The sequence below is a fragment of the Aethalodelphis obliquidens genome, unplaced genomic scaffold, assembly GCF_003676395.1.
Source record: "Aethalodelphis obliquidens isolate GAN/ISIS:26980383/991018 unplaced genomic scaffold, ASM367639v1 scaffold35, whole genome shotgun sequence".
NCBI classification, from domain to species: Eukaryota; Metazoa; Chordata; class Mammalia; order Artiodactyla; family Delphinidae; genus Aethalodelphis; species Aethalodelphis obliquidens.
The window spans coordinates 5632818-5643966 of record NW_020837979.1 but is presented as its reverse complement, the minus strand read 5'-3'; the positions used below and the strand labels follow the sequence as shown (position 1 = coordinate 5643966).

Here is an 11149-nt window from a genome sequence, read left to right as displayed (position 1 = left end):
CGAGCCCGCTCTGCCCGACCGGAGCCCCTCCAGGGCGGCAGCCGCGTCAGTCATCTCCGGGCCTCCAGCCGGGAACACAGGGTCAGACCGCTGGCCGAATCACTGAGCGAGTGGGAAAAACAGAAGAGCGACTTCCCTCTCCGCCACGCCCTCCTCCACCTGGGGACCAAGGTCCGGTTTCCTCTCAAGAGTAAGACCGGAGGCGCAAGTCCCAGTCCCTCCCACACTCGTTCGCGCGCAGGAGGCGGGGTCGCACGGCAGGAAGCAGGCGCAGAGAGCGCGACGCTCCAGGTCCCGCGCCCGAGGCCCTCTAGATTTTCCCTCCCGGCGCGTGCCGCTTACGTCACAGCCCCGCCTCTTCCCTCCTCTCACCCGCCCCCTCCACCCGCCTCCAGGTGACCCGGAAGTTGTATTTGCGACCCTGCTTTCCTTCTCCCACAATCCCTCCCGCTCTTCCTTTCTAACCCCGGACGAGCAAGGTGAGTATGTGCGCTCGGTGCCGGCTGCAGGAATCCGGCGGCATCCTCGCCCCGGATTGTGTCGACTAGGACAGCGGGCTCTCTCCTGACCCGGCCCGGGGCCCCGCGTTCCGACAGCACGGGAATCTGCGCTGCATTTAAGGGCTCCCGGAGACTGGGAGAGAGAGTGGCCAATCTTAGGGGAACCCGGGCCGCGGGGGTTTCCGGGGCGGGGGCACCTAAGGGGCGCGGATGCTTGGTCTGCGCGGGGTGGCCGGCTTGGCTTTGTCCAGACCTGGGGCTTCAGGGGCCTCACCGGACCCTCTCCGAGGGCGGCTGCGTGAGGCCGGGCCGGGAGGGAGGAGTTGGCTTGGGTTTGTCCCACTCACTCTGAGCCTCGTTGTTGCTTGGGCTTAGATGGCTCCCGCAAAGAAGGGCGGCGAGAAGAAGAAGGGCCGGTCCGCCATCAACGAGGTGGTGACCAGAGAATACACCATCAACATTCACAAGCGCATCCATGGAGTGTGAGTATCCCTGCGGTCGTCTATGCCTTGCTGAGGGGGGCTCCCGAGATGGCGGTCTGGTTGTCCCTGGGGTCAGTCTAGTCGTCTGGATGCTGTGTGGTCTAGAAATTACGCATTTCTTCAAAAGCTCATTTGTATTCCGTGGACCCTGTTTAAGGCTTACAGGAGTTAAAGCGTAATGCTCAGAGGTTAATACCTAGACAGATTAGGTTTCTGGGAGAGCCAACTTGGAGAAATACGGTAATGATAAAATCATTTCACTCTGTTTCGCAGTTACACCTTGGCAGGCCTGAAGGGTGAAAGATGTGTATATGAGGGGAAGCAAGCTTTTTCGATGTGTCTAGGCCTTAGTAAAGGTAACCAGTTAGCTAAAGCTGTGCCCGGCCCAGAATACGAACACTCCGATGGGCTTCCTTTAGTTCGCTGACCTCCACAGATGCGTAGTAACATCGGTAAAGCTGTAATGCCGCCAGTGCAGCTGCTGGAGGGACCAGAAAAGAGCATATCGGTGGGGTTATAGGGCAGTGTTTGTGCCGGCGACACCTGGAGGTTGTGGATTAGTGAGGTGCAAGCATATTGGGAACGATTTGGAACGTGCTGGTTCTTGGTTTTCGTCCCTGGGGTTTGGTTGTTCCCTGTTCTCAAGCTTAGCGAGGCTTCCCGTTTTTTCTGCACATGGTGCTTACTAGTGATGATGGAGACCAAACCTCTTCTTGAACACTGTTACTTGGGGTATTTTTGATAGCATGTGTTGCACTGCAGAATACTGTATTCGGGCACCAGTCAGTGGAGCAGAATTGCCTGCGCTTGCTCGGGCAGTCTCGTATCTGGACGGCCCGTTTTGTGAGGGAGCTCAGTGTGCAGCAGCGTCCGCGTTGGGCCTGGCGTTTCCGGCCAGGCGTTGACCGTGTGCGAGCCAAGGAGTGTCGTGTACGTGGGGTCTCGAGGCTTTTGGGGCAAAAGTCCCGTGCCTTTCTTGTGCATAGATGCTGCTGGTAACCACGTTCTCTTCCCCTCACCCCTTAATTTGAGGGGCGTGCGTATATTCGTTTGGGGAGCATATTAGGCACTTACTGTGTCTTGGGCTCTGTGGATTCAACAGGGAACCAGAGCCTGCCTTCCTAGTTTACTTAGTAGGGGAAGTTAGACAAGCATCCAGATACAAAATGGTGAAAAGTTGCAGGTGGAAAGTGAGTCACAAGGTGGAAGGGGTGGTGTTTTAAAGGCCACACAGTTAGCGGACATTAGAAGAGTGGGTGTGAGGCATTGTGGGTGGGCAGGTTTTCCAGGCATTCTCTGCTTTGTCACAAGAGCCCTAAGTGAAGACCTCACGGAACTAAAACCTTCGGTCATACTTGATGGGCAGCAGTTCATTCTTCGCTTTACTTCCAAAGATCCCACAGTGGTGGTTTTCGTGCTTCCGCAGCTGCTGCCCCTCCCCAGTCTAGTCTGTTGTCACTCACAGCCCGTCCTCTTAGCGTTGAGTCCAGGGCTCAGCCCCTCTCTACCTATGCTTGGGAACAGCGGCTAGCTTTAGGGTCTCGCGTATCCAGCTGCTGTTAACCTGTATACTTGGGTGTTTAAATGGGTATCTCAAAAATTGTACATGGCCCCACACCAAACTCCTGGCGTCCATCTCCACCCCCGACCTTCCCATTTCCCTGTGGCCTTCGCGGCAAGTGAGTGTGTCTTCTTGGCTTGGCCTTCCCCAGGCTGATCGCACTGGTCCCACCAGTGTTCTCTTGATGGTTGCAGTTAGCGGCTCCAGCTCCTGGCTCCCTCTTCCAGCCCCAGACACCCGGGCTGTTCTCAAGGCCCCCATTGGCTTCCCATCTTAACTCAGATGAGAAGCCAAAGTTCTTGCTATGATTCCACATGGGTTGGCCACTTTCTTTCCTAATCAAAGCAGGCAAGTACCTGATTCAAGCTCACAGTTTGGATTTAGTTTTACCTTTTTTCCCCTGCCGTAATGCTTTTTCTGTTAGGTAGATAAATAGTTGCCCTTATCATCTTTGGGTCTGGACTTCAGTGTCTCAGTGGCCATCTTACTTGAAACCTGCAGCCCCCTTCCTTCCCTAATGCTCCCTCTTTTCCCTGGTCTGTTTTTCTCTGTGGCGCTTGATACCATCTGACATACTTCATGTGTCAACTACGAAAGCTACGTGGGAAACAGGCTTTCGTCTGTTAAACCTACTGCTGCTTACTCTAGTGCCTTTTATTTCTAGGTGGTTAAATATTTAAGTGAACGAAGCGACCTTGCTTGATGGATTCAAGGAGGCTGGTGAGGGGTAGAGCAAAGGGAGCAAGGGGGACATGGTAATTGACATGGCTCCTGTGACAGTCACAGTCCTGGGTCGGGGGAGGGCAGCCTTTAAGCTTCGGTCTCTGCCCCCCTTGGAATAACCTTTGCTTGCCCAAATGCTTGACCATTTCAGCCGGTAGTAAACTTTGGCTTTTTCACGTTTTGTATTTAACTGAAAGCATGATATTCAAAGGAATTTACGTATCCTCATCTAAACAACAGGTTAATGGTGCCTAACACATGCCGAGAGATCCGGAGCATTAACTGTTGCCCTCATCGTGTTTCTTGAGAGGGAATTGGTACATTTCAGGCCCCTGCTCTTTAAGCATAGACCAAGTTAATAATGAACCGTTAAATCCCATGTCTTAAGATGTGGCAAATAATTTAATAATATTGTGACCCGAGGACACGGTATTTACTTCTGTGTTCTTTATGTTCATGCGTATTCTAACATCATTCTTAGATTATACTCTCCCTGGCAGATGGTATTAGACCTTGGGGGTGTTTTTGTTTTATCAGGAAAGGGTTGGCCAGTGTGTATATTAGCATCTCTTAAGGGTCGTATACAGAGTCCTTGTTCTATGTGACTGAAAGTAGATTGTGTGTCTTCTGTGTCCCAAGTATTATAGTAGTTGCTGGGCATTACATAGTGGTGGAGAAAAGAATTGTTCCTGCCCCGTTCAAGGTTTAGTTTAGATTTGTTTTATGAAAATAGGACATGGTATATTGTGTATTTCATTTAATTTTGTACTTAATTGATTTATTTACTTATGGTTGAATCTCAGGGGTTTCAAGAAGCGTGCCCCTCGGGCACTCAAAGAAATACGGAAATTTGCCATGAAGGAGATGGGAACTCCGGATGTACGCATTGACACCAGGCTCAACAAAGCTGTCTGGGCCAAAGGAATAAGGTACTCAAGTTGTGTTATAAGATGAACTTTCACAATTCCACTAGCTAATGCACATGGAGGTATAAAGAAAATAACTGACTCAGAGAGTGGGGTAGTATCTGCAGGGAAGCCCTTTGACCTGAGACCCAAATGACGTAGGAGCCAGCAGTGTGAGGGTCAGGTAAGAGCATCACGCAAAGCGAGAACAAACTTCAGTGACCTGGGGACAGAGGTTGGTGAAGGTGGAGCAGGTTGTACGGCTTGAGAACAGTGAGGATGGAGAGTCAGGCAGGGGACAGATCTTGTAGGTGGTGGCACAGAGTTTGGATTTCTGTCTGGACGTATACTGGGAAGCCGCTGGAGCAGAGTTCCTGGGGGACGGGGGCGTTTTGGTTGTCAGTAGTGGGGGGTGGTCACGGGCCAAACATTGTACCGCGCACAAGGCAGGCCACCCACATACACACGCAAAAGCAAGTATCCAGCCCAAGTATCAGTAGTGCCGAGGTTAAGACCTGCTTATAAGCAGGGGGCTGGTTTTGCTGTGGAGGACCGTGGAAGTGGGACCGGCCACGGGGCGTGGAGCTGGCAGGGACTAGGTGATGTGTAAGAGGGGGGGGGGGGGGGGGGGGGTCTTAACACTGGAGTCCGATGCGGTGACAGGGACCTGAGATTCAGCCCTGCAGTAGGCTGGCATTGGTGCCTGTGAGCTCCCTTGAGATAGGGGAGGAGTGGTATGGCATGAGCCGAGAGAAGTTTCAGGACACCTTCTGTCCTTGGATCAAGAAAAGGTGGGGATGCAGTCGCCTGCGATGCTGCTGAGAGGTTGGCCGAGCCCCGAGGAGGAGTTGTGTGGGAGGCGGGGAGCTGAACCTTCAACAGTTGCACGTGCTCGGTATAGCCTGCAGGGTCAGTGCTGCCCCAGCGTGGCAGTGGTGGCTGCCTACAGACACTAGTACGTCCTGACACCAGCGTTCTCTATTTTTCAGGAATGTCCCATACCGTATCCGTGTGCGGTTGTCCAGAAAACGGAACGAAGATGAAGATTCACCAAACAAGCTCTATACGTTGGTTACCTATGTACCTGTCACCACTTTCAAAAGTAAGTTCTACTTCATCCCACAAAGGTGTTTAAGCCCTCAGCCTTTTTATAACCTGAATTCATTTGTCCAAATACTGTGCACCTATATCCCTGGCATCCTTCCAGTAGGGATATGTTACAGGCATAATCGGTAAACCTTTTTTAAATTGTGTCATGGTGTGGGAAAATGCAAAAGGATACAGAATAGGTCTGTTTTCTGGGTTGTGAAAGGGCACGTGGAATAGTAACATTTACCTAAACCCTTGAAGAAAAGGTTCTTGGGGTGTGAAAGTATGGGACGGGGTGTGTGGGTGTGGAAGGTGACAGGCTGTCTTCTTTTGCAGATCTACAGACAGTTAATGTGGATGAGAACTAACTGCTGATTATCCAATAAAGTTACAGAGCTGCCTTCGCATCTTGATTTTCCTTTTCTAGTTGCAGGTAAAATAGGCTTGTCTGTTTGAAAGCAGTTCCCAGTTACAGGAGCATTTGGAGAGTGTTTCCTAACTACTGTGCCTGGGCCCCTTCTCCCCATTCCCTGGAGTTTCTGAATATTTGCACAGGGCCTAGGCAGGTGTTCTAAGGTGCTTTTGAAATGCATCCCTGGCTTGGTAATGGCTGTTCAGGTGGATGGGACATTGGGGGTATGATGTTAATGCTTTTACAGGTGTGTTTTGTGAATTCTAAGATAACATTTTTCCAGGCACTGGCATGTAGAACTTAATTGCCACTTTTAACATGCTAAAATGGTGCACTTTGGATATTCTTAGATTTAATGAAGTATGTACAGTTCCTTTTTAGCTCACTTACTTGTGGTGGCCCCGTGAGGTGTTTTAGTCCTGGTTTACATGGAGTTAAAAGCTCAGGGGTAACCTTTCTTAAAAGGTTGCTAAATTCAGCCTGAAAGCAGGGTGTTGCAGGGATCATATTTCATCAGTGCTTGTACCACTGATACGAATAAAATGCCAGAAAGAGGTCCCCTTTTGAAGCCCTGGTGATGACAGTAGTGGGGTTGGGGGCTACCTGCAGTGTGGTGTACTATCCGCCGGGAACATGGTGGGGCAGAGGAATCTCCAGGTTATCCATTCACTGGCACAGTCCAGACCTCAGACACTGAAATAAGTAAAGATATAAACAGACCAAGTCAATACAAAAATTTCTTATTAAAAAAACCTGGAGGCCAACATTGAAAGTGTGGTTTGTACACATTTTTTGGAAGGACACAAAGTGAATACAACAAATATATTAAAATGGTTTCAATTACCAGCATTGAAACGAAATTAGTGCAAAAAAGCCAAATACAATTGCACAGATAGTGGCTCTTAAATCTTGAAAGTGAACTTGATTCTCAATCCCGCCCATGTGAAGTGAAGGATGAGTGCTTGGGCTTTTCTCCTCTCTGGGTTAGTATCATACATTTGACTTTCTTATATTCCATCTGAGAACAAAATACTAGCATCACAGCAGAAGTGCCCTTTACAGCAAATCTGGTAACAGTGAAGTTGCAAGTCATAGCATCAAGGGAACTGATGTGAGACACTCTCTAGCAATGACAGTGTCCAACTGAATTCTCTTAAAGGATAGACAGAAACGCTGGAGGGTTGCATCAGTTCCCCACCCCCACCCCCCCCGCCACAGCTGTGGCTGTCAGGTTGCTTATCCAGATGCCCAGCTTGTAAAGTGTACTCACGATGAACTAGACAAACCTAGACTTAGGGGCTGACAGCCCACAAACCTGGCCTGTGCTTTGGTATGGAGGCTGGTCTCGGCCACCCGCTGTCTTGCTACGGGCTGCTCAGCTTGAGTTCAGGCTGTGACTGGCGGTTCATTTCACACGTTTTGAGGCTGTACTGATTGATCTTGGCATTTTCAAGTTTGGATTTAATGTCCAGTGGCTTTTCAAAAAAGTTGACTAGTGACTGTTCAGTCAGAAGTGAAGCTAAAATATGTTCAAGGGAGACAGTCCAGTCCCCTTGTGCCGCTTCAGGAAATGCCTGGGACTCTCGGGGGCTCTTCCCATTGTGGGTGTCGGCAAACACCGAGTCCTGCTCAGGAGAAGGAACCAGAGCCTGCGGCTCCTCCCCTGCTTCCTGGGAGCAGCTTCCAGAGCTGCTGCCCCGCTGCCCCACTTCCCCGATCTGCAGCAGCAAAGTGGTTACCGTGGCGATGGCTTGATACAAATCATTTTCTTCTGGATCTTCATGGAACATACTGTACAGTGTTTTACAGAACTGGATAAATTCTCTCTGGAATTGAGAAAAAACAAGTCTGCATGTAGCAGCATAACAAGAATAGAAGCATATCGTGGGCTTTTTTCAAACTTAATACCTAGTTCTTTGAAAAAAAAACCACATGGTACTTTTTGAAGCAGAAAATAAGAGGTATTCTCTGCCCTTCCATCATACTGAAGACACACCGTTAATAGCCCAGGGGATTTCAGCACACATGCAGACTTGTGCTGTCTATACAGAAGGGTTAGACCCTTTAACCCAGCAAGACAACTAATGTATTCAAAAGCTGTGCACAGAGATTTGTTTATAAGGATGTTTAGGCTAGGGTTTATTATAGCAAAAGGTTGGAAACGGCCTAAATATTAAGATTGAATGAGATTATGATTTGGTAATCTGCTGGGAATGCCAAGCAGCAACTAAAGGCCATTAAATGAAGTAGAGCAGTGATGCCTGATGCTTTGTCAAGCTACACACATACTCCTGCCCAAACAGAATCTTTATGTTGTGTGATAGAGGTACCGCAGGTGGAACTTAGCTGCCCAATTACTCCAGGAATAGGAAAAAGGTTGAGCTACTAATTTAGTGTTTAATGACCTGGGAGAAACATCCATGATTGTTAACTGAGGTATGACTGACAACACTGAGATTTAACTGACTCTATATCCAAAGAGTAGAATATTTGAAAGCAACTCAACAGAGTTGAGCAACACTTCTTTGTTTTGTGGGAAAAAAACAAAACAAAATAACCCTGCTAAAGGGGTTTGAGTCCTATAATAAAGGGACGTTTTCAGCTTGAAGCCTTATCAGGACAGTATAATATGTAGTCAGTGATTTTCAGGAAACCAGAAAGAGTACGCTATTACATGAAGAATGCTGTATACACGTTCCCCCAAATAGCGTCCATCGCTCTAGGGCATAAATCTGCATCACAACCTGGTAAATGAATTTGATATAAAAACTTCAGGGACTCCCCTGGCGGTCCAGTGCAGGAGGTCCCTGAAGAGATTCCACGTGCAGCCAAATTTTTTTTTAATTCTCTTATTAAAAATAAAAACTCTTCAAAGAATGAAGTGTGTGGCAGCCTCCTGAAGAGCTCTGGGTGTCTGGACAGCTGAATGGATCACAGTTTAAATGTTTCCCATTTAAACATCACAGTGTTCAGCTCCCAGAAGTTACAAGGTCTTTCTTTGATTATAGCTCTGGAGGTAACGGGGGAGGGGGTGTAGCTGAATTTAAAAGCCTACGTCTGAACCGGTCACTCGGCACAATGGTGACTCCTCTGCACGGAATACAGTCCATACCTGGCTCATTTTGGGCAACTCCTTCTCAGTTTTGTCTTTCTCTTTGGCTAAATCTTTAATCATCTGCTTCAGCTGTTTCTGATAATCAACTGTATCACCTTGAGACAAAGGAAACACAATATATACTTTAGTCTAAGTAAATTCCATGAAAGCAAAAGGAAACCAGGTAGAAAGGAATGGTGAGGGGATGAGGAATTCCACTAAGCAAATGCCGTATATACAAACTGAAAAGCAGAGACTAGAAGTCTTGTTTTACAGAAAGTGGCCACAAATAGATGATAGTAGCTGAGTTACCTCTTGCTACAAGAGGAGCCCTGAAAGATGAAGAGGAATAAAGTGGTGGTGGCGTTGAAGGCAGTTTGGAAGGTTTCTGGCCTCTGAAAGCAGTGGTCTCAGTGTTAACTCCCAGGCGGGAGGGAATAGATTAGTCTGCTTCTAAGAAGAGCCGTGAAATCCATTGCCCTTAACCATTGCAGTGGTGTGCCAGACGGAAGATAATGAAAAGTATGTACCATTGGACTTGCCAAAAACCAGGGGTCTTGACGTCGACAACAGAGGATTCTTCAATGGTGACTGGCTGTCTCGGTCATTTTCAGTGAGTGCTTTTTAAAAAAAAAAAAATTTTTAAAATTAAATTGAGGAAATTATGTCTTAACCAAAACTGACAGAGTAATTTAGCTTTTAAGGTAAGAAAACTAAAGGTGAAGCTAGGAGCCCCCAGCCTGATGGCCGCAGGGTCTTCCCAGGGTCTGTGAACCCTGTGTACTTCAAGAAAACATCACACACCAGTAACGCCTTTTCCCAGATGTCTATAGATGTTGTAATGATACACAGGTTCACAGGACATTGCTGATACTGACCTAGAAAAGTGTATGTGTGGTAAAATCCCATTTTGTCAAACTAAATATAAGTCTATACATGCACACATGGAATTCTAGAAATAAATACGCGTAGATTTCTGGATGGTGAATTAACAAGTAATTGCTTTAAACTGAGGGTATTTTTTTCCAGTAATTAGCACATACTGCTATACTTACATAACTTCTAACAAAAATTAGAAAAAGCTTAACTGAAAGCAGCATGTTACCATTACGAGTGTTCTTGAAATATACAAAAATACAATTACATCAGAACCCTCACACACGGCTGGTGGGAATATAAAATGGTATAGCCATTTTGGAAAAGTCTTGTGGATCTTCAAAAAGTTGCCATTTTTACCTAGAAATTCCACTCCTAGGTATATATCAAAGGGAAATGAAAACATATCCACTCAGAACCTGTACACAAATGGTCACAGCAGTTCCAAAGAGCCAAAAAAGTGAAAACAAACCCAAATGTTCATCAAGTGATGAATGAATAAATTGGGGGATGCCCACCGGGGTATCACTTCGGCTGTAATAAAAAGAGTAAGCACCGACATGCCACACGACGGGCAAGACCTGAAGACATACTAAGAGAAAGCAGTGAGACACAAAAGGGCACGTACGGCATGACTTCATACGGTATGAAAAGTCCAGAATAGGCGTATCTGCAGACAGGAAGCAGGGGCGGGAAATGTGTGGACTGGGGACAAGAGCTAAGGGGCACAGGCTTGCTTTTTGGTGTGAAAATGTTCTAAAATTGCAGTGGTGGTTGTGTAACGGGATATACTAAAAAACATTAGACTGTACACTTTGAAATGTATGGTGTGTGGATTACAGATCAGTAAAGCTGTTACCAAGATTATAAAAGGGATTGCAGATGAAGGATCCTCATTTTTAAAAGGTTGCAACTTAATAGCCATTCACTGAGAATAAATCAAAGGCAAAATTCTGTTGTGATCCAACAAATGTCCACAAGATGGCACCAAAGCCTTGATTAATCTACCCTCCTTCCTACTTGGGAAGCAGGTTCCTGGGGTTTGGAAGGTGGGAGGCTGTTTGAGGTGGTTTCTTTTGTTTTTTCTGTTGGGTCCTTTTTTTTTTTTTTTTTTTTTTAATTTAACAAAGTTATTGAGTCGTTTTTTTCCAACTTTACCCAAAACAAATGTGAGAATCCACTCAAACTGAATAGGAGGAAAATTACAAACCCTGGATGGTACTTGGGGCAGTCACGATAGAAATGGTTTCCCAAGTAATAGCTGCTGGGATGTCTAGCGGATACTGGGTCCCTATCCTCAAAGAGCTCAGCGTATCAAACAGAAATGTGTACACGAGTCACTCTAAGAAGATGCCCTAACAGAAGAACCAATGCACACAAATATCATGAGAGCACAGAGAGGAACAATTAATTCAAGGGGTGGGTGAGTGTCCAGAAAGGAGCCAGGTCAAGTGCCAACAGTGACAAGGAGCCAGAAAGGCCAGCCAACCTCTCTCCAGTCCCTGCA

The 11149-nt window shown here is 47.2% G+C and overlaps 2 protein-coding genes across 9 annotated transcripts in view; one reads left to right on the top strand and one right to left on the bottom strand.

Annotated features, from left to right (window-relative positions):
- The first annotated feature begins 444 nt into the window (after window positions 1-444).
- On the top strand, window positions 445-5667 carry RPL31 (ribosomal protein L31). Its single transcript, XM_027128808.1, has 5 exons — window positions 445-479; window positions 876-982; window positions 4070-4195; window positions 5161-5273; window positions 5597-5667. Exons 2-5 carry the CDS (start codon window positions 876-878, stop codon window positions 5626-5628), a joined length of 378 nt encoding a protein of 125 aa, XP_026984609.1. The 5' UTR covers window positions 445-479; the 3' UTR covers window positions 5629-5667.
- Window positions 5668-6395: 728 nt separating this feature from the next.
- TBC1D8 (TBC1 domain family member 8) overlaps window positions 6396-11149 on the bottom strand; it is a 121880-nt gene continuing 117126 nt past the window's right edge. For 6 of the 8 annotated variants that reach the window (XM_027128789.1, XM_027128791.1, XM_027128792.1 and 3 more), the window contains 3 exons: window positions 9297-9386; window positions 8785-8882; window positions 6397-7498 (listed from right to left, as the gene is read on the bottom strand). In XM_027128789.1, the coding sequence (XP_026984590.1) occupies window positions 7037-7498; window positions 8785-8882; window positions 9297-9386 (650 nt within the window). In that variant the 3' untranslated portion in view covers window positions 6397-7036. Of the gene's footprint in view, window positions 7499-8784; window positions 8883-9296; window positions 9387-11149 lie in introns of all 8 variants that reach the window. The other 2 variants (XM_027128795.1, XM_027128796.1) reach the window with 1 other exon arrangement.

Bases quoted from the DNA above. Each gene is read 5' to 3' on its own strand.
- RPL31 (XM_027128808.1), top strand. From the start codon at position 876: ATGGCTCCCGCAAAGAAGGGCGGCGAGAAGAAGAAGGGCCGGTCCGCC. The intron at 4,196-5,160 runs GTACTCAAGTTG...TCTATTTTTCAG, and splicing joins GTCTGGGCCAAAGGAATAAG to GAATGTCCCATACCGTATCC. The intron at 5,274-5,596 runs GTAAGTTCTACT...CTTCTTTTGCAG, and splicing joins ACCTGTCACCACTTTCAAAA to ATCTACAGACAGTTAATGTG.